Source organism: Apis florea, unplaced genomic scaffold, assembly GCF_048593485.1.
Source record: "Apis florea isolate Af1SG1 unplaced genomic scaffold, ASM4859348v1 contig_3585_pilon, whole genome shotgun sequence".
In the NCBI taxonomy this organism is placed as follows: domain Eukaryota; kingdom Metazoa; phylum Arthropoda; class Insecta; order Hymenoptera; family Apidae; genus Apis; species Apis florea.
In genome coordinates this window covers 1533210-1554628 of record NW_028256788.1, presented here as the reverse complement: position 1 = coordinate 1554628, position 21419 = coordinate 1533210, and the positions used below count along the sequence as shown (strand labels likewise).

Sequence of the window (21419 nt, the reverse complement as noted above, 5' to 3'; positions counted from 1 at the left end):
ATTATGTAGAAGATACAAAAAAATTATTTGTACAACACAGAAGCGTAATAACGATAAAAATTACGGGATTTTAAATGATATATTTACATGTTTTTCAAAGAATGAAGAATCCCGATTTTTAATCCAATCTAGAATCGTGGTTACATGGTTATGTACGTAGTTACAAAGTCGGTAGTGTATGCTAGATTAAAAAATTCCCTAACCTCGTATAAAAGGAGTATCTCAGTAGCTCTAAAAAAAGATGTGCTTATAAAAAACTATTTCCAGACACGTGTCGTCCATGACACCATTTAAATTTTCCCTTGAATACATTTTCGTGTCCTCGAAAATATCTACTTGGCTATTTTATTAGTTCTTTTTATATAAAATCTGTCTAACCGAAAAATATATCCATTATTTTACGTATCGTTACATCACATTCCCATTAATATTGTTGTTAGAATTTTATCTATGTCTCTATAAAATTTTGTGTTGATAATTTTTCCAGAAAAAAATGGTTAAATTATGTAAAATTTAACGAAAAAAGATCCAATAAATATCCAATTAATGCTATGTGTGATCATGAAATAAACGAAGAATATAATAATTTATGTTCACATATTAAAATTCTTGAATTTAAATATAAAAAAAAAAATCCAACGCTCCTCCATCTTACCATTCTATAGAAAAATCAGTTACAAATATTATCTTAATCAAATAATAATATTAATAATCTCTAATAATAACCTTCCATTCTTTTCGTAATAAATAAATATTTATTCACATCACTACATATTTCCTTTTTTTCACAACATCAAGATAAGTCTCGTGATTCATGTGGCGTACGGTGGTGAACGTTCAGACCAATAAAATAAACGTTGGCCAATAAAATTAGAAATAAGCCTATCCTAATACACGTCTCCCGCAAAGATATACGTATATCTTCTGTTTATTCCTTCGTAAAATTTCCCAATGCGATAAAACGGTCGGTCGGCAAATGGTGAGTGGATACACAGATACATATCCGTGGTGGACAGAAAACCGAAAACATCATAGACCATCGAAGGGAAGCATAGAAGATCATGATCGTAACCAGAGAATAAACCGCAGATCGACCTTTGGAGTAGGAGTTGGTTTTAACTCCTGTGTTCAACTCTCGATAACACGAGTTGAGATTGGGAAGGAAACAAACTGTGACTATTCGTCGGCAGCATAGGTGATCGGTGAAACGATAAACCTGAAGCGCATATAAGTAGCGTGGTAAGCTTTGCGCAATACCTTGTCACGACAGAATGGATATCTGTTGCGCAATATCTATAAATAAACTAGGTCCATAGACAAAGCATAATAACGAGCTCCTGGATTGCACGGGACAGGAATAATAAATCTCCGTTTAGATTGGCAAATTTGCAACAATATGCTCCATTCCAGGGTCCAAAGCTCGTTTCTTCCGCGCGTTTCACAGTTTATCGCGGATAATTTGTCGACTGGTTCAAGCGGCACGGAATATATAAATCTATCTCCCCCAACTACCCGCGCCTGCTGTCTGGGTTGTTTGTAATGGAGAGGGGAGAGGGCGTAAATTAAAACCTTAAATTACGAGGGATTAATTGAGCCCTTCGTGGCAACTGATAGACTTTAACATTTTTTCTTTCTTTTTTTTTTTTTCTTTCTTTTTGAAGTCAATAAAAAATTGTATAGATTAGAATTGGATAGATTAAATTAACAATAAAATGATACAGTGCATTCCGTCTTGGTCTTATCTTATCTAATGCAAATTTTAATTATAATTTGATATATAAACCTCAGGATTTTTTTGTTTTTTGATAATAAATTTTGTGTTTAGTAAAGATTTTGAACGATATATTATATGAAATAAAAAAAAAAAAAAGATAATAAATGCAAATAATTTGCAGAAAATATTGAAAATATAGAGTGTTTGCAAATGATAAATATAAATCAATTTTCTTGTTCAAGACTTTATTATGTGACTTTATTCAAGATTTTATTTTAATAATTAATTAAAATTTTCACTATATGTATTATACGATCAATTCTATTCTAATTTAGCAATTAATATATGAAGCATAATATGATTAATCAAAAACTATGTTGTTAATATGTGACTAATACCTTTTTGATTTTAATTATTAATGCCATATGTATACAATATAAAAATGATTAATATGACGCGTTTCATTATTGATTCATTTATAAAACTTTTAATCATACAAAAAAATGATTTTAAATTCTAAAATATTTAATATTTATTTTATAGCATACATTTTTTTAAAAAGAAAAAAGTAGTTATTAATTATATATTATATAATTAATATATAAGTATATAAGTATATAATATATAAATATATAAGTAAATTTAAACTTTTAATTTTTTTAATTTAAATTTTGTTTAATTAATTTTATTTAATAATATCAATAAAAATTTAGATATTAATATTTGTAACATTAAAAAAAATTTATTTATAATTTTAATAAAATTATAAATAGTTTAAAAAAACAAATTTTATTGAAATTGTGAATACAATATTTTGAAAAAAATAATTTTTATTATTTACTTTATAAAGATTATTTAATTGCAATTATATATTATATTTGTAGTGAACATAAATTTGTTCTTTTCAATTTTTTCTTTTATATCTATAATAAGATAAAAATATATTAAATAATTAATGAAAAAATAAATAGAAATAAACTCTAGCTAGTGAAATATTTTCATAGTTGGTAAAGAAAAATCCGACATTTTGTATGTTCATTGAATTTCGCAACTAATCTAGGGATTTTATTATTTGAATTATTTCATAATTTTATCGTAACCTGAAACAAAGAGTTAATTTTCGCAAATAAAAGATTAATAATATATGATTAGAAAGTGTAATTCTTTTATTAACAATCGAAATTAATTTGCTTTATAATTTTAAATGATTGCATTATAATCTTAACATTCATACAATTACTCTGTGTTCAAATATAATATGAAATATAATGAACTGTCATTTTTGCACATTATGTTTATAAAACAATATAAAATAAAATTTTGGTAAGTTTAGATTTATTAGATTAGAATAAAAAAGTATATATATATTAACAATAATTTTTGCTTATTTAATATATTTAATATATATTAAATTTAACATTAAAAATTATCAATAAATTTTATTTATATATTGTATTAATGACGTAATTTTTAAAAATACTTTTATTATTGTTTTGCATTTAAACTATAATTTTTGTCTTAAAGCTATAATTGTTTATAATTGTAAAATATTATAGAATATTCAAAATAAAAATAAAAAGTTTTTAATCATGGAATCAAATGAAGAAAAAAAGCATTCATTACAAGAACAAGATTCAACCAAATTGTTGAGTATCAATTCCAAATTATATGCTGAACCAGAAAACCATTTACAAAGTCTTGGTTTTATTATAAATAATGGAAAAGCTAGATTTAAATTAGATGAGGAATCATCTTTATATTCTAAAGCAGCAGTATCAAATTTTTGTGATGTTGATTCAGATGATTCATTGTCATTTGTGGTATTGGGTAATGACTCGTTAAATTCTATCCAACAATCATCACTTGCATCGTATGTTGATATTCAACAAAAGTGTATGTCTATTGTATGTATCTATTAATTAACAAAAATATTGCAAATTAAACAATTATCTTGTTGAAATTTAATTTTACATTTAGGACTATAATTCTATGATTGCATCATGGGATACAGCAGAAGTACAGCAAAAATTAAATGAATTATTGCAAGAAAACACAAAATTGAAAGAAACATTGAAACAAAACAATACAGCAATGAAACAACAATTTAATGTTTTAGCTACTTGGCAAGAAGAAATTATGAGAGTACATCAAAATCATAAGAAAAAGTTTGCTGAGACTAGAGAATTAATAAACTATCTTAAAAAGGAAAATACTGAATTAAAAATGAAACTTGCTTCTGGATTAACTAGTTATACAGAAACAGGATGCGAGGTATAATGCATTAAATTATATTGTGTTTTTATTTCATATGTTTGTTATAATTGCTCTTTTATTATAGCTTCTTGATGTAAGTGAAGGACAAAGTGATACAAAAGAAAAAAAAGTATCTAGTTTTGAAAGTGAATTTAGCAAATCAATTTTTCATGAATTGGAATCAATGTTGAATGAAAATAATGACAAAAGTATATTATCATCAAAAAGTGCAATTTCTACTCAAAAAATTCCAGAATTAGATAAACAAAATGATGATAATAAACGATTATTGGAAGAAGAAAGAATTGCATTTAATAAGGAAAAAGAAATGCTTGAGGAAGAAAAAAAATTACTTGATAATCGAAAAAAGAATCTTGATATAGAATATAAAAATTTAAATGATGCTAAAGCACTTCTACAACAAGAAAAAATAGGTTTGCAAGAAGAACAAACTTCTTTAGATCAACAAAGTCAATTATATGAAATGCATTATAAAAAGACATTAGAAACAGAAAAAAAGAAATTTGAAGTAAAATATGATCAATTAATTGCTGAACTTGGTGTCATGCATCAAAGTGTGGAAAAAAAAGAATCGCGTATAAAAGAACTAGAGAATGATTTAACACAACATGTAAGTATTGATTATTAAACAAATATTGAATGAAAAAAAATCAAACATTATTTTTAATAATAAATATATAAATAAATATATAACAATAATTTTTAGAAACAAGATATTAATTTATTACGAACACAGTTAAAACTTTATGAAGAGGATTTTATACATGAGAGAAAACTTAAAGAAACTCTATTAGAAGAGAAAAATGCATTAAATGCAGATTTACAAAAACAGATAGAATTTAATGATCAATTGCAAAAACAAATTAACTCTCTGTATCCGATTGTACCCGGAAATCAAGTAAGTTTTCAATTATATCTATAATATATATAATATATAAATTATATTTTAATAAATTAAATTAAATATTTGTAATAATATTTTGGAAATTTTATATATATATATATATACATATCTATTTAATTTTAGAGTAGAACAATTGAACTACAACCACCATTATTATCATCATTTTCATGTCCAAAATGTGAGTGCACATTTAGAAACATGAGTATGTTGGAAGACCATATTACTCATTGTATAAGTTTAGACTAATATAAAATCTTAAAATATTTTGTTAATTGTATGTATAATTGTAGAAATTATATGTGTTATTAATATACATAAAATTGTTTCCATAAAAAGGAAAAGCATATAAATTTTATTGTAATAAATACTGTAAATAAGATAAAATAAAACAAATTAAATTTTAGTATTAAAAAATTTAGTATTAAAAAAATGCATAATTTATTTCAATTTAATTTCAAAATATTTATATAAAATAAAATATGATTCCTTTATGATTTACTGCAAAACTCATATTTAAAGTTATTTTTAATAAATTATTAATTATATTAAGTAAATTTATAAAAAGATAAGTATTATTCAAATTATTTATAAATTAGAGGAGTATCAAGATATACATTTTTTTAAATGTCTTATATTTAAAAATCACAAATAATTTTAACAAAAAGTTTTTTCTATATATTAATTTATATTAACGATAATCTGATTATTAATTTAGTTTTTTTATTAATGTAAAGAAAATTATACTAAATGAATCTTAAAATTTCTTTTTAAATGAAAAAAAATGTATATACTTAAAATTGTGTTTATTGATATTTAATTTATTGTTGAAATTAAAAAAGAAGAAGATATATATAAAATTATCATTATATTAATAATAAAGAAGATACATACGTACATTTATAGTAGAAATATTCTTGAAAATGAATATCCAAATTATTTCTGTCACACAAAGTTAAATAAGTTTAACGCGCGCGAAGGAAAACTACTTGTAATGCATCTATAGATGTCATATCCGGTTTATTTTTAAAGTCAAAGAAAACTTTAAAAATTTAATCATAACATAAATTAATTAAATATTGTATGAATATTTTAATTTTTTTTATTTCTATATTTATTCTAAATAAATTTCAAATTATAAGTAAATATAATAAAAAATTATATATCTTCTTTATATATATATCTCACATAAAAAATTTATATGTTGGTATTAAATATTTTCATTATTTATTTTCTTAATTTATATTAATAAAGTAATTTTTATAATAATATTTAATAAAAAAATAATAAACATACATTTGTATAATCGATTAATTTTTAATAGAGTAATTACAATAAAATTTGAAAAAATTTGATAATATCGTAACTTTTATTGTATTGGCTACACTGTCAAGCTTTCAAAGTTTAAACTATTTTCCGTTTAACCGATCGCGGTTAAACAGTTAATATAAATAGATATTTAATTAAAGACGTTTGTGAAATAAATGTGAATTAAAATGTCGTCTTTCCAACAACAATATAAATCAATTGGTACCAAAAGTGTAAGCAAGGGTCGTCTTATTCGCGCTGAAATACGTAAAGATTTGCGTAAAGTTCATAGAGCTAACATGTTCAATGAAAACAGAAATATACCAATTACTACAATGAACACACAAGCCGAAGGTTTGTATTAAATATTATATAAACTTGATAATTTATTAAAAAAGAATGCTAATATAAATTGATTAAAATTTGATTTCAGAAGATCGTATTAACAAGCTTAAAAAATGGAAAGCTGAGCGTGAAAGACAAAGAAAAATTGAACAAAAAAAGAAAAAGAAACCCTTTGTAGTAGGAATTGTTCATCATAAAATATATTCTCCAATAAATAATTGTAATGCTGTTCCTGTAACTAAAACAACTAAAACATGTGAACCTGTTCCAAAAAGAATTACACGTGCAACAGAAAAGAGACTATTGAATAAAGCAAAAGAAGTAGATAAAACTTCACTTAAAAATTTAAATGTTTTAAATAAAAATCAAGAATCTCAGAAAAAGAATAAATCTTTTGCTCCTGAAGGCCACAAATTTAGAGCTCCATCTGGTTTGTTTCATATACCATTATATGGCAGAGAAGTCATACAAAGTATGTCACCTGTCAGAATAAGTCAAATAATGAACACATCTTCAAAGACACCAAGAAAAAGTAATAAAATTAATATTTCACAATCTATAAAAGAAAATATAAGAGAAGATATACCAACAATTGATACAAAACTAATAAGTACAGATATAGAAGAGGATAGTTCTATAGAATCTATATCTTTACAATTATCATCTGATGAAAAAGAGAAACTTAATATTTCTTATACTATCAGTGATAGTAATGATATTAAAGTAATGGCTAATAATAATATGAAAGAAACAACATGTTCTTCAGAAAATAAAGTGTCTCCATTAAAATCATTAAATTCTCAGTGTGAACCAGCTTTCTTTTCACCTCATATAGTTTCTAGTCGTGGAAAAAGTAATGCCAGAAAAGAGCAACAATTAAGACATGGATTTAATATTAGTCATTCATTAAATGATGATATTCCTACAAAAGATAATGTCATGAAGAATTTAAATATTTCAGTTGAAGAAGAAGAACGTACTGCGCAATATTTTCAATTTCTTTTGAATAAAGAAATAGATAGATTGAATGAATTATGTGAAAAATGGATGAAAATTAAGGCTGAGCCTGAAACTATAGAAGATGGTCAATATGAAATAAATCAAGCAATTGGACAAACAAATTTGTTAATAAGTAAAAAGTTTGAAAGATTTCGTGGATTAATTACTGATTGTGAAACAGGAAAAGGAGAGATGTTAGTTACATGCAAAGATTTGCAAGGATTTTGGGATATGATGTATATGGAGATAAAAAATTGTGATTTAAGATTTGAAAAATTAGAAAAACTTCGTTCACAAGGTTGGAAAGAAGAAGAAATGGTTATTGTTAAACCAATTATTAAAAAAAAAAATATTATTAAAAAGAAAATTGTATCTACCAAATCAAGTTCCATTAGAGCTATTTTAGCAGAAAAGAAAAGAAATATGGCAGAAAAGATAAAAGATAATAACAGTACAAATGAACTTGAATCTAATTTGAATCATGATAATAATGAATGTAAAAACATTGAAAGTCCTAATATGCAATATGAAAAAAAATCTAAATCTATTGATTCTAAAGAAAACAAATTTACACCTGTAAAACATAATAAGAGATCAAGTTTATTACAAAAGGTACAATTATCTGATTTATCAATGAAAACGAAAAGTCCATTAACAATGATAAAAATAAGTCAAATGTACAAAGCACCAAAAATAGAGTTAGATAATTCAATATCTTATATTAATTCTAATCAGACACCTGGAAAAGGTATATTAAAACAACGAAAGAATTTAAATGAAATAGAAAGTCATACAAAATCAATAAATAAAGTTAATTTTGATGATCAAATGTCTTTAAATGAAACAGAGGAGACAATAATAAATTCAACTGGTGGAATAGTAAATAGTTTTGATTTGAATAATTCTGATGAAATAGCAATTAAAGTAGAAAGGAAATTGCTTTTTGATGATACTAATTTTAATGATTCTCTAAATGATGCTAAAAAAAATTCAAAAAATAAAAACTCTATAAGTAAAAATATTGATGGAACACTATCATCAATAAATATAGAAACATTTACACCTTTACAAGAACAAAAAAATGTTAATAAAACATCAAAAAAAATCATAAAACAAAATGCAATTGATAATGAAAATGATGCGATATTGAATCAAACATTTGATACAAATATTAGTTCCACACCATCTAAAGAAATTATAGATGATAAGGATTTAAATATATTAAATGAAAAACTAGAGAAGAATGTTTGTATAAGTAATACGGAAGAAATAGATGAACATAATGGAAGTGTAAGAGTTTTAAGAAATAGAATTGTTACTTCAACAGATACACCTAGAGCTAAAAGAAGATCTTCAAAGAAAATGTCAATTAATGAACAAGAACTGGAACATAAAGAAAATGAAACTCCTCTAGAGAGAAGAACAAGAAGAAGTCGTATTAATATCAATACTGGGGAAAGAAGAAATATAGAGTTAGTGTGTCACAGTTGTAACGATAATAAACATTTAGAAAAGAATAATGACAAAAGAAAATCTACTAGAAGCGTAAAATTTTCTGGTATTAATAATTCTAAATATTAAGTAACATTTTTTATAATACAATGTTTAAATGAAAATATTTTATTTTTTAGATAAAGAGCTTAATGATGAAACAAACAAATCAATCCTACCTTTAACTCCTCATGTTAGAAGGAGTAAAAATAGAAATAGAAGAAGTACACTTTTAGAAGATTCTGCTTCTTTAGAAATAGAAGAGAAACGTAATAATTTTTAAAAATATTTGTTAATTCGAGATTTTATTTAGACATTTTATATTTATATATGATTAATTTCGTTTCAGCTCCACAACGTGTTAGAAGGTCGCAAAATAGAAAACCTTCAATTTGATAGTAGTAATGTAAAAACTTGTATGATTAATGTACAAAGATATAAGTTTTCATGATTTCTAATTTTTATACATGTTAATTGTTACTTTTTTCTTTCTTTTTTTTTCCACTCTCAAAAGTTTAAGATACAAGCATGGATTATTTTCATCATAACTATTTTTTATAATCGTTTAACTTCCACATTTTTATATTTAATATATATGAGATTAAATATCATTTAATTAACAGATATATTTTAATAAAAATGATAAATTCATACAAAAAAATTGTGTATATTGTAAATTTACGAGTGTGATGCGTATGTACATATTTATAAAATTTTTATAATATGTGTATACTATACATGATATTGATGATTAATAATTTCTATTATGATTTGAGATACAATTAAAAATAGATTTAATAATTTTTTTATCATTTTATTGAAATTTTCTGAAATTTCATTTTGTAAATGAAATTTATGCAAATGAATTCAATAACGTTTATATTTGAAAAAAAATTAAAATTTTATATAATAAATTAAATTTGTTATGACATAATTCAGTTGAATTAAATCGTTATTCAATAAATTAAATAAACTAACATAAATGCAGATAATATTTCTACAAAATTGTAAAAAGTGTGAAAAAAAAAGAACAAATCTAAAGAAATAGAATTAATTTACCTACCTAATACTTATTAAATTTATTAATAATTAAATATTAATAAATTAATAATTAATAATTTTTATTATTCCATATGTTAGAATAATTGTATTAAAAGTAAGAAACTGTACATATAAGAATTTTTAATAAATAATATGCGATAAAATAATACGAATAAATATTTCTATAAGATGTCCTAATGATATAGTTAATGATACAATAAAAAATTTAAAACATTAAAAAAACAAACATAAATTTAAATAATTCTTCATTAGATTTAAATGAACTATTGGCTAAAATAACTAGAAAGTTATTCTACATAGGAAAATAAATAAAAAATATAATTTAATTTTTTTTTATTTAGTTTATATTATTTATATTTTAATTTATTTACATATTAAAATCAATATTAGGTACAATCAAGAACTGGTTAAACGCCTAAGCATTCGATAAATTATAAAATTTTATTTTCCCAAATAACTTTCAAATAAAAATATATAATATTTTTGATGTATTTTTGCTTAAAATCTTCTTGATTGTATCATTCTATAGATATGTGCACATATCTTTCTTTACGCAAACTATTCGTTGTAATTTTTTATGTGATTGAAAATAAATTTATAAGTTTAAAAAATAAAATAAATATTTAAATACAATTTAAACAGCGAAATAAAACATTTTTTTCAATTGATTTAATGAAAAATAAATAATAATTTTAATAAGAAAAAATATAAAAATTATATATATATAATATTACAGTATTACATTATTATAGTATATATTATTATATAAAACTATATATATTTTCAAAATGTGTAAAAGAAGAAATAATTTTTCATATATAAAATATATGTATATATAAAAGATATATGCGAGTATTTTAAAATAGCATTACTATATATATATATAATATTTAATTCTTTAAGAGAGAAAGTTTAATTTTTAAATAAAAAATAATAATTGATAAAAAAAATACATAAATATTGGTTTATTTTAATTACAAAAAAATTATAACATTAATATATAAAAAAATGTTTAACATTAAAATAGAATAGTATTATAATAATTACGATTATCTACAAATATAAAATTTTTTTTCAAATATCAAGTGCAAATTATTTGTATTATTTTTATTTGCAAGCGACGATGATCATCGTTAGCTCACAAGTTCCACGAATAAATGTAACAGAACTGAGAATTGAACAGGGATAGCTGAAATGCAAAATAATTCTTAAGAGACTGATAATTGAGCATGCCAATCTCTATTCATATTTATTCACAATACAACCAAAAAAGTGCAACTTTTCAGTGATCCATCTATTAAATCATCAATAGAAAATATATTAAAATTTTGAATAATTTTCTTAACTAATTGAAAAATTATATTAAAATCTTTTGTATCTTCTTAAATAAGTAATACAATATTGTAAATTGAATTAATCTCACTGTTATATATAAAAATTGTATATTTTTTTTATAAATTATTGTATTTATTATATAAGGAAAAGGTAAAATAAAATGGGGTACTGTTTTAGAATGAACACATAATATTTAAATTTCATTTAAACGAATTTGAAGAAGAGGGCTCGATATTTTCGAGTTTTCTTCAGAAAATATTATTTTCTGATAGTTCCACAAGCTAATAGCGATTGAAGTTTTTTCCGTCATCTAATTTTTCATTAACAGAAAAAACATTTGAAACCCCATTTCATCCTACTTCTCCTCCAAACATTATAGTCACTGTAATAATTAAACTGCGAACGATTTATATATAAAATCTGAATATACAAAGTACTAAATGTATCTAAAAAAAAATAATACGCATAATACATTTTGACATAAAACGAAACAAATCTCCACTCAAATTCAAATCGTGTGTATAAAAATTTCGCACAAATATTCGAAATCTGCTAATAATCACACGATGAATGTAACAATCTCGAATTGATTAAAAGCCAAAAAAAGAAAAATCCTCTTCAACGAAACACGTGACGAGGATTCGCAGCGGAGATACGCACGTTACACTGGGCGAAAGACGTAGTGGCAGCGTACCTAGCGATTCGTTGTGGCGAAGCCGTGTCGCGAAAACACAGCGTCGACCGATAAACACATCGGAGAGAATAGACGCGGGAAAAAAGGCGGCAGCGACGAGAGCAGAGAGCAGAGGCCGGCCGGGTCGCGCAGTTGCGGCACGCAAGCACGCCGGAGCGGAGCGCAACTTCGTGCAAGTGGGTGGGAGTTGCAGCCCTCGTAAGTCAAGAGAGCGAAGAGTAACCGAAAGAACGGGCTTCTACTCAGTCTGTCCGCGGCCGTCCGTCAAGCAGACGTCTCCGACTCTTGTGTGCTCTCCCCCTCCCACTTCCTCTCGACGTTTCCTAGGTCGAGTTTCATCCGAGTTTCCCCGCAGTGTCTCGAGGACCTCGTGGATGGCGCATGTAGCCCTTCGCGCCACCCTCGCACACGATTATCACCGCGGAATTCGAATCTTGAATTAATACGCACGTACACGCGTTTATGACAGTTTCTCGTGTGTTGGAACTTATGTATGTACTTGGTGGATGAGAACGATCGAATTGGGTGTGATCAAGTGGCAAGACCAAGTGTGACCATGTGGAATATAATCGCAGACTTAATTGGCCTGATCTTCATCGTCGGTTTACCACCATGGTGTTCGGATGCGTTTAACGTCGAGACGAAACATTACGCTGTATATCGAAATGAGACCAGATCTATGTTTGGATTCGCTGTTTCGGTGTACAGGGATAGATACGGCCGAGGATGGTGAGTTTTTGGTTGCTTTTTTCTTTTGATTTTTTTTTTAATTTGATATATTTTATACAGCACTAGAACTACTATGTATAATGAGTACATCTATTTTAAATATAAGTAATTAAAGTTATGTCGTAAAATTGTTCATTTCTATCTTATCTTAGTAAAGTGTTAAATTTTATTAAAAAAATTTTTATGTGCTCTGATAATTGTAAAAGAAAAAATATAAAATTTAATATTTTGAGGAATTTGGTAGTTTTAGTGTTAGTATATAGTCTTGCACTGTTATTGCACAGTTAGATAGTTGCATAATAAGTCTTTTTTTAACGATATAATTCAGAATTTGCACTTTTGAGTTAAAAATTATCGTTGCTCATTTTTCTATTGATAAAATCTTGTATATATGTTTTCGTGTTTTAATATAATCTGTTATTTTAATCGTATGTTTTTATCATAGAATACAAACGAAAATCATTGCTGAATGTTTCATAAACTGAAAATGATCGTGGAGATTAACAAAAAGAGATATTTATTATGCAATAATCTAATAATAATAATAACCAATTGACAAGTTACATATAATAGATTTTATTTTTATATCAAATAATACAATCAGCTGATTTTATCGAATCCACTCTTAATTGTGTTTCTGATTTTCAAAAGTATACAATTCATTTGATATTTCTTGGAATTTTGAAATGTTGACCAGTTTGTTTATTTCAAAAGATACGTTTGAAGGAAGCGAATTTTTTATTACGAATATTTACTTTGAAATTTTCAATTCAAATTTTGCAAGCATATAGATTTTTAATGAATATGTAAATACAATTAGTATTCATATTAATATTTCTTCTTATCTTTGAATTTATTTAAAATAGACCAAAATATCAATAAAATTTAAAATAGAATAATGTTCGAATATTAATTTAATTCGAATAATTGAATATTTAAGATATTTAATTTAATATAATTATATAATTTTGTGTGAATCATGAGAAAAGATAGCGTGAAATAATTAAATGTAAATATACACTATCGATATAATGATAGATTAAATCATCGGTTTCTGAATAAACGATACGTAACACGATGACTCAAAATCATATATAAAATCAATAACATAAAAGTTTTTATACACTCACGTAAATCCAACTAACAATAAATTATTATCAAAAATTAAAGTCGAAAATAATTTATTTTTAACGACACTTTTCGAATTTTGCATTTAAATCACAATAAATCATATAAAAAACAATTTTCTTAACTGGAGAATGTCACTTTGAAAAAATAAAATCAATTCTTTAAAGTATTTTTCTTATTTTTTAATATAAACATTCCTCAAGATTTCTTGCTGAAAAAATTCCTCTGTTATTCGTCTATATACACAAACTTTCATCTAAAAGATTTTTCAAATTGAACGAATTTCCTGAAAACTTTTGTTCATTATTATCGCCATCTGTAATTTTTCTCAAAAACTTCATTTTTACAAAGATAGAATGATGTTAATCATACAAATATCGATCGTGTTTTACGGTCTTTCGCCGACAATTCTTCGAGCCAGACCAAACTTTTTACATCATTTAGTTAAAAAACAAACCTCGGTTCCCATCTCTTCCAATTATGGCCTTCGTCGATTCAGAGGTTCGCGGTATTCGTACACAGTGCCACGAATTTCTTCACTGACAACCAATGACCCACATAATTCCAGAAATCCATGAATCGAACAATTCGTAATCTCTGAATCACGGTTATTAAGAGTCAGTTGCTCGTTTTGTAAATTTGTCGTACGTGTCCTACGGCCGTGAAGAAATGCGGTTCCGCTGGCGGAAGAAACATTGAGTTACCAAGTAAGCGCTATTTCCGTAGGCGCACTTTCCTTATTACACTTCAGTTCGGATTAGTCAAGCTTATTTGAAGCGTTTCATTCCGTAATAGTTATTTCCGAGTAGAGCAATTTAAAGCTGTAGTTTAAATTTTAAAGGAATTATATTAACGAAGCAATACTTTTTATCATAAATTATGAATTATTTGTAATTTTGTAATTTTTCGTCCGATCAAAATAATTTTGATCGTATTTTTATTTGTTAGAGTTGGGCATTAATTCGTTGAAAAAGTAACTAGTTAAAAATAAGGTTACTTTAAGTAATTATTTATTAAAAAAATGCTCGAATAAAACGTTTGTTCGTAGCTATTATTGATCTGCTTTTCGCACAACAGTAGAATTATTCGCGATTATTATTATATTTTGAATAATATATTATCGAAGAATTTAATTAATTTCAATTCTATTAAATTTTGTCCATCATTGGTTGGGAAAATTCTTTGAGTTTAAGTCAAGGATATCGAAAATTTTAAAAGTCATGCTACTCTAGGGATCAATATCAGTAAGCACGAAACTAGAAATAGCATTGCGTTACCTAGCAACTGTTGTTCCTTTTAACTCAAGAAATATTTGAAAGAATTAAGTAATTAATAGATCTAGAATCTATCTAAATTACTTGAATTTAACAAATGGAAATAGAAAAATTAAATAAATATACGTGTACAATAGTACGTGTGCACTCGTAGTTCATATCAGTGAAAAGTTATTATTTGAAATCAAGTCACTCGAATCGCATATCTTAACTAATCTAAACGAGGTTTTATATCGTGCGAACGAATGCAAGAATAAACGTGGCGTCAAGATATGAAAAGTGAAAGAATAGCGCGATCATATTTTACCACGTAAACAAATACTTCTTTTCGAGTACGAAATGATCTTTTTATCGAAAAATTTTTGAAAATAGATTTTCGAATAGAGGAACGATCGCAATGAATTCAATGGATGTGTTTAGATTAGTTTATCGACTCGTAAAATGGCAGGTACACCCACGAGTTTAAGACGACCACGCTCTCCTTTTAAGTCCTCGTCCCAGAAACCAACTAGCAAAGTGACTTCTGCTATTTCGTTATATTAGCCGAATAATGAAGCTCGATAATGAAATATCGACTCTCGTTTGCCCACGATATTTTCGAAAGAATATAATATCCTCTAACGCTGAATAGGCGTTAAATCATATTGAGGTTAGGATCGATTTCTCTAATTATTAGTTATTACAAATATTTTTTTTTTGGATTGAGAGTTTCGTTGAATTTATAAACGTGATTCATAATGATCACGTTAATTTTAGATTTAACGTCATGGGATTAATTGCGAACCTTGGGTAACCACGATACTGGAATTTTAAAGATAGCAGTGGTATCACGAATTTATAAAAGTCTTCTTAAAATAAATTTAATCCCAGCGAATTTTATACTTTCTTTGAAAAATTATTAATCGATCTCGACCAAATTGGTTGGTTACTTGATCTCAGGCTATTAATTTTATTTCGTACTTCATATTTTATACGATGTGTAAAGGACTAATTGAAATTGAGTAATCTTGCGATCCAAATTATTGGGTATTACGTATGACTTAATGATAGCAGTTGAGAGTCAATTTTGATTAAAATGGCAATTGATCGATATCGATCGCGCTATAAATTTTTCTGGAATCTTTAAATTGAAAAAGATCGAAGTTAATAATTTTAACGTATATATTACGATATCTATCAAGATTATTTTTATTATTTACTTACTATCCAAATCTTGTTTTTCCTTCGAAATATTCGAAAAACTTTTCAATCGGGTTCGAATCTATTCAACCGATACATTCGATCCCATCTCCGCAAGACAAGATTCACTTCATCGATTTCTCCGTGACACGGCGATAGTTGAAGGGCAGGCCCCCGGATAACAGGTGCTCTCGGTAGACTTAGAACCGTTCTCCTTTTATGTCCCCTTTCGAGAACGAGGCGAGTCGGTTCTCCCGTTTCATTCGAACGCTCGTAACTGTTCTCGATCCTCTGGTGACGATAACCTTTCATTTGTCCATGATAAATATAATCGACCGAGTCATCCTCTTCGATTATTCCCTTTTCCGCCGGCCGACAGAAATTCATTCAGATTATTATGAGATCCAAGAAGAAGGAATATTTACTTACGATTCACGAATTATTTTTACCTCGATTTCTTACGAAAATATTACGAAAATATGAATAAAGAATTGCGAATACTTCTATTTGTTAATACGCGAATAAAATCCGCTCGATAACTTTCAAAATTATATGACGTCTTTTAAATTTACCGCGCCAAATCCCGACCTCCATTCATCGTCCCAAATTTCGAAACTCACAACCTCTGCTCGTCTCAACACATATAGATGCTCGGTTTTCATTTCGATCAAGAGCAAAGACTTCTCGTGAGTCACGCGGGCCACGAATAAACATTTCTCCCCCCCGCTCCTCGGGCGACGATGGATATAAATAATGCGGACAGAACGAGGAAACGCGAGTAAAGGGAATCGGTTACGTCTTCGTGAAAAATTCGCGTGAAAGGTCGGTCCTGGGTCTATCAATCGGGCCACGTAGTTTATTCGATTTCTAACGGATGTCGAAACGGATTCACACGAATGAGAGCCGATAAATATCGCCATCGACTATACCGGTCGAACCTTAGCATGCCTTTCGCATGCTAAACGGAATGGCCGAACTTTCGATCGTGTTTTCTGGCTGGACGAATTCAAGTACGGTGCCCGTGCGACCATTCATTCGAGTAATTGGATTGGACTGAATAATTTGACAGGGTCGAGTGATTTGTGAAAGGGCTTCTCCCGATTGCTTAGTATCTGATTGTTGGGAGGCAGGTTTGCGAATCGTGAAATAGTTTGGTTTTGGAAGTGATCTTTGCTAATGTATAAAACAAAATATTTTTATTTTTAATGAATCGTTCAGTGGAGAACTATAGATACATATTTTTTTTTAAAATAGTGTAAATCGTATAAAGTAAATTCTCAACTTTATAAATTAGAGGTTAGGTTAGTTGCTCGAGTTGTTTGAATATTACGACTCAAAGAAGATTAAGAATACGAATATTAAATATTAAAGAATTATAAAAGTTTTCACAGTTTTCTAAATCTGTTTCGTTTTCTTCGATTGTTTCGGACTCGAGTCTCGATACATTGTTTCCTCGAAAGACAATAGATAGTCACGAAAAATAAAAGGACGAAACGTTGTTCGGGATATCCAAAGCTGCAGGAAGTCCGGATTACATCGTTCGTTACGAGAAACTTCGTAGGCGCTTATATTTAGGCCACCCGTGGAAGCTTTACGAGCGTTCGTCCTCGTTAATCTGATGCGAGGCAAACCCACTGGATTGCTGTTACCCTTCTCCTCTTGCATTAATTCTTAAAATAAAATCACTGACATGTGCAATTGAAAATCATAATCTAAATCTTTCGTAAGTTCTACTGCAACAAGAAACCAAATTATCAAAACAAAAACAATTAATTACTTTTCTTTCACTACCTACTCAATCGTTTACACTTTCGTATACATTTATCATAATTTTTAAATTTTTTACATTTTATTTACGAGACCTAACCTAAAAAAACCCATTTTCAACAAACCAAACGAAAGTTTACTAGTCACTCTTTCATCTTCAACAATTTCCATTATTTTTTCATGCTTGAGCTAAATTTACCGAAATTTCGTCAGAAAATTACCAAAACAAAAGCAACTTTTCCTTCAATTGTTTACACTTTCATATACTATAATTTTCAAAATTTTATTTTATTTTACTTACGAAACCTAACCTAAAATTTTCAACAAACCAAAACAAAAGTTTACTACATCACTCTTCCATCTTCAACATTTGGCAATTTCCACTATCTTTTCGTGTCAAACATTAGAATTCACCGGAATTTCATCAGAGATTCAGGTCGCGTTAAAGATCATCTACGGTAATTCTCACTTTCGCCCTTCCTTTCCCGTTCGATCGGTGAACAGGTCTATCTATAAACGAGGTAGGAACACGTTCGATAGATTCAGAGCACGAGGTTGACAGTGATACAGGATGTTAGATCATCGCTCCGTTACGTGGGCGGGTGGTCGCTCTCACTTTGCTCTGATTAATACCCTGGCTAATCTCCTCGTTCGATCTACTACTATTTCACACAACGGTTCGCCTTTTCTCAATGAACCCGGGCGTTCGTTTCCTCCGCCAATTGATGGAGTCTGACCCTGACGCTGGTGGAATTTAAAACCACCTGGTTGGAGGAGGTTAACCTCTTGTCGCGCTCTCATGCATACGAGAGGTTCGAGAAGATGACATCTAATCTGCGGACGTATCGGTGCACGTGAGACGTTCGAGTCGTTGACTTGGTGTAATCTTTCTTATATCTGGGCCAAACTATGATATTGTTATGGTTCGCGTACGTGTAATGGGATTATTGTTGGACCTTTTCAACGTGTAAGGTTATGATTATTATTATGAATGGAATTCTATTTGTTGGAACGAAAATTATTCTTTTGAATGACATTATTATACGATTAGATCTTGGATATATGAGTCATTCAACTTTCGTTATATTTAAAGATAAGAATTTATGAATGTTTTAATTATATTAAATAATAATAAAATGAAGCCGATTATGGTAAACATGAAAATTTGTTATAGATTTATTTTAAAATAAGGTAAGTAAAATTGAATTAATTTGAATTTTTTTTAATCCTTTTTTAGCACGAAAATATACGAATAAGAAGCAAGAATCTATTCTAGTCTCTAAGAAAGCAATTTCGTAACTTATTGCGAAATTTCTTGGTTATCTTTCGCCATTATTTATATTATGTGATCTTATTTTTGTATATTGTAATTCGCTAATTTTTGAACTTAAGTGAATCTATTTATTCGAAAAATATATGTATATATATATATATCTCCTTTTATCGACAAAGGGAAAGAAGAAAAAGTAATCGTAAATAAATGTACATTGATCTCGGGCCGAACACTTGTTTCCCAATCGCGAGATCGGACTCGAAAACAAGCTACGTACGTACAACCATGCGAATCGTTTGTCAGTCGAAAGTTACAGCGTCGATCTAGAGGCCAACCTAAAGGTAATTTTAAACGGTGACGAACAGGTTGTAGACTTCGCGTTGTGTGTATTTTTCATCGTGATATAACCTCTATTCGTTTTCGACGATATATAATATACTCGCTTCGAATTAAATTATGAATCAGTTTTTTTATATTTCATATTCTTTTAGAATATATATAATTTTAACTTCGTACGATCCTCTTGTTTATTGGAAATGGAGAGGAAGAGAAAGAGAAGAGAGGGAAAGAACGAGGATAAAAGGAAAGGTAAACGAAGAGACTTTATTGCGTCTCCCTAATGACTCGTTCTTTTCGATCGACTCGAAGCTGGCAGGTCGTATAGCGCTAAATATAAAAATTCTTTCGCATATAAACACACATCGTATCGTATCCAAGAGTAGATAATACAATTCTCCATCGTTACAGCGTCGAAACCGAGGGGCCGATAAGGCAGCCGCTTTCGTTCCTTCTTCTTCTTCTTCTTCTTCTTCGTCGATCGAATTAATTACCCGGCTCAGATACCGCCGATTGACGGACGTTTCTTCGAAGCTAAACTAGTTTCCCCCTTTGTTAAATTTCTATTATACGACGTCCAGATTTTTCACCGAGAATTCCGGGAAGCATGTGCTCCTTATCACAGCCCGCCTCCACGTGATAAGACCTTGCCACAGTTTGCAAAGTGTTGCTCGCTCGTTGATTTTGCCAACGTTGAAAATTCCGCGCTGTTTTCGCGTTTTCTCCTCGCCCCCTCTCTCCACCAACTTTCGGTTGCACGGCTTTCGCGTGCGCCTATGTCAATATTCTTTTTTCGATTCGTTTCGAGTCGAAGAACGAAACTCGAAAATTCGACGAAAGTCGAGGGAAAAAAAAAGCTTCTGTTCCGCAGGATAATTGCACGATCAGGATAGATCCATCCTGACTTTTGTTTCGTCCCACAGACAGGAAACAGGGAAATTGAATTCTCGTTTCCTCTATCATCGACACGCTTCGTAAGCACCCACCAGTTTCAAACGGACGGTGAACAAAAGATTCCACGAGGAATATAAACCGTGGGAAAGTAGAAAAAATAAATATTTGGAATATAGTATAATATATATACGTGGATTAAATTAATTTGTTTGAAAAATAAATTTTCTATAATTATCTCAATTTTTGATTCGATATATTCATAATTATTTTCTATATTATTGGTTATTTTGACATGCAGATATGAAATACACATTAATTTGACATTTCAATATTGACAGAATGCGTAATAAGAAAGAATGTAAAGTGAGTGGTAAAAATGCAGTAAATCGTATAAGGTCAAACATCGAATAAAATACGATAATAATCCATAACATAAATGTTACGTAAACCTTACGTTAATCGTTTTTTACCTTACATATTCGAATTTGTAAATTTTTTGTTTGTAGTAATACACTCGTATATTTCACGTATATTTGATTGATAAATAGTACATATATATATATATTAAAAAGATGCTTCATCATTGATCGAAACGCACAACAAAAGACGATGTTTCAACGACTATTCCATTCCAACGCTTCTCATTATCACTGTCCAAAATATATCCTCCTCTCATCGAAATTTAAATCCCTTCGTTTCTTTCGAAAGACGTTTGA

General features: G+C 27.9%; 3 protein-coding genes across 8 annotated transcripts in view; all 3 read left to right on the top strand.

Moving 5' to 3' along the window:
• The first annotated feature begins 2714 nt into the window (after positions 1-2714).
• On the top strand, positions 2715-5322 carry LOC100871226 (uncharacterized). The gene is made up of 6 exons (XM_003694490.4): positions 2715-3037; positions 3271-3618; positions 3692-3985; positions 4053-4598; positions 4695-4886; positions 5016-5322. The coding sequence occupies exons 2-6, from the start codon at positions 3304-3306 to the stop codon at positions 5136-5138; spliced, it is 1470 nt and encodes a 489-aa protein (XP_003694538.1). The 5' UTR covers positions 2715-3037; positions 3271-3303; the 3' UTR covers positions 5139-5322.
• Positions 5323-6291: 969 nt separating this feature from the next.
• On the top strand, positions 6292-10242 carry LOC100871341 (uncharacterized). Of its 2 annotated transcripts, XM_012487705.3 has the most exons (4): positions 6292-6551; positions 6631-9099; positions 9173-9301; positions 9382-10242. In XM_012487705.3, the coding sequence occupies exons 1-4, from the start codon at positions 6386-6388 to the stop codon at positions 9426-9428; spliced, it is 2811 nt and encodes a 936-aa protein (XP_012343159.2). In that variant the 5' UTR covers positions 6292-6385; the 3' UTR covers positions 9429-10242. The 2 variants fall into 2 exon arrangements, with proteins under 2 accessions (XP_012343159.2, XP_086770318.1); XM_086914192.1 differs by lacking the exons at positions 9173-9301; positions 9382-10242 and having other exon boundaries at positions 6631-8786; positions 8869-9085.
• Positions 10243-11304: 1062 nt separating this feature from the next.
• Positions 11305-21419, top strand: part of if (integrin subunit alpha inflated) — a 76462-nt gene continuing 66347 nt past the window's right edge. For 2 of the 5 annotated variants that reach the window (XM_086914113.1, XM_003694433.4), the window contains exon 1: positions 11305-12852. In XM_086914113.1, coding sequence (XP_086770239.1) covers positions 12617-12852 — 236 coding nt within the window. In that variant the 5' untranslated portion in view covers positions 11305-12616. The remainder of the gene's footprint in view (positions 12853-21419) is intronic. The other 3 variants (XM_086914116.1, XM_086914114.1, XM_086914117.1) reach the window with 3 other exon arrangements.

Coding starts and splice junctions, on each gene's coding strand:
- LOC100871226 (XM_003694490.4), top strand. CDS start 3,304: ATGGAATCAAATGAAGAAAAAAAGCATTCATTACAAGAACAAGATTCA. Junction 4,599..4,694: donor AGAATGATTTAACACAACAT/GTAAGTATTGAT, acceptor AATAATTTTTAG/AAACAAGATATTAATTTATT. Junction 4,887..5,015: donor CGATTGTACCCGGAAATCAA/GTAAGTTTTCAA, acceptor ATTTAATTTTAG/AGTAGAACAATTGAACTACA.
- LOC100871341 (XM_012487705.3), top strand. CDS start 6,386: ATGTCGTCTTTCCAACAACAATATAAATCAATTGGTACCAAAAGTGTA. Junction 6,552..6,630: donor AATGAACACACAAGCCGAAG/GTTTGTATTAAA, acceptor ATTTGATTTCAG/AAGATCGTATTAACAAGCTT. Junction 9,302..9,381: donor TTTAGAAATAGAAGAGAAAC/GTAATAATTTTT, acceptor ATTTCGTTTCAG/CTCCACAACGTGTTAGAAGG.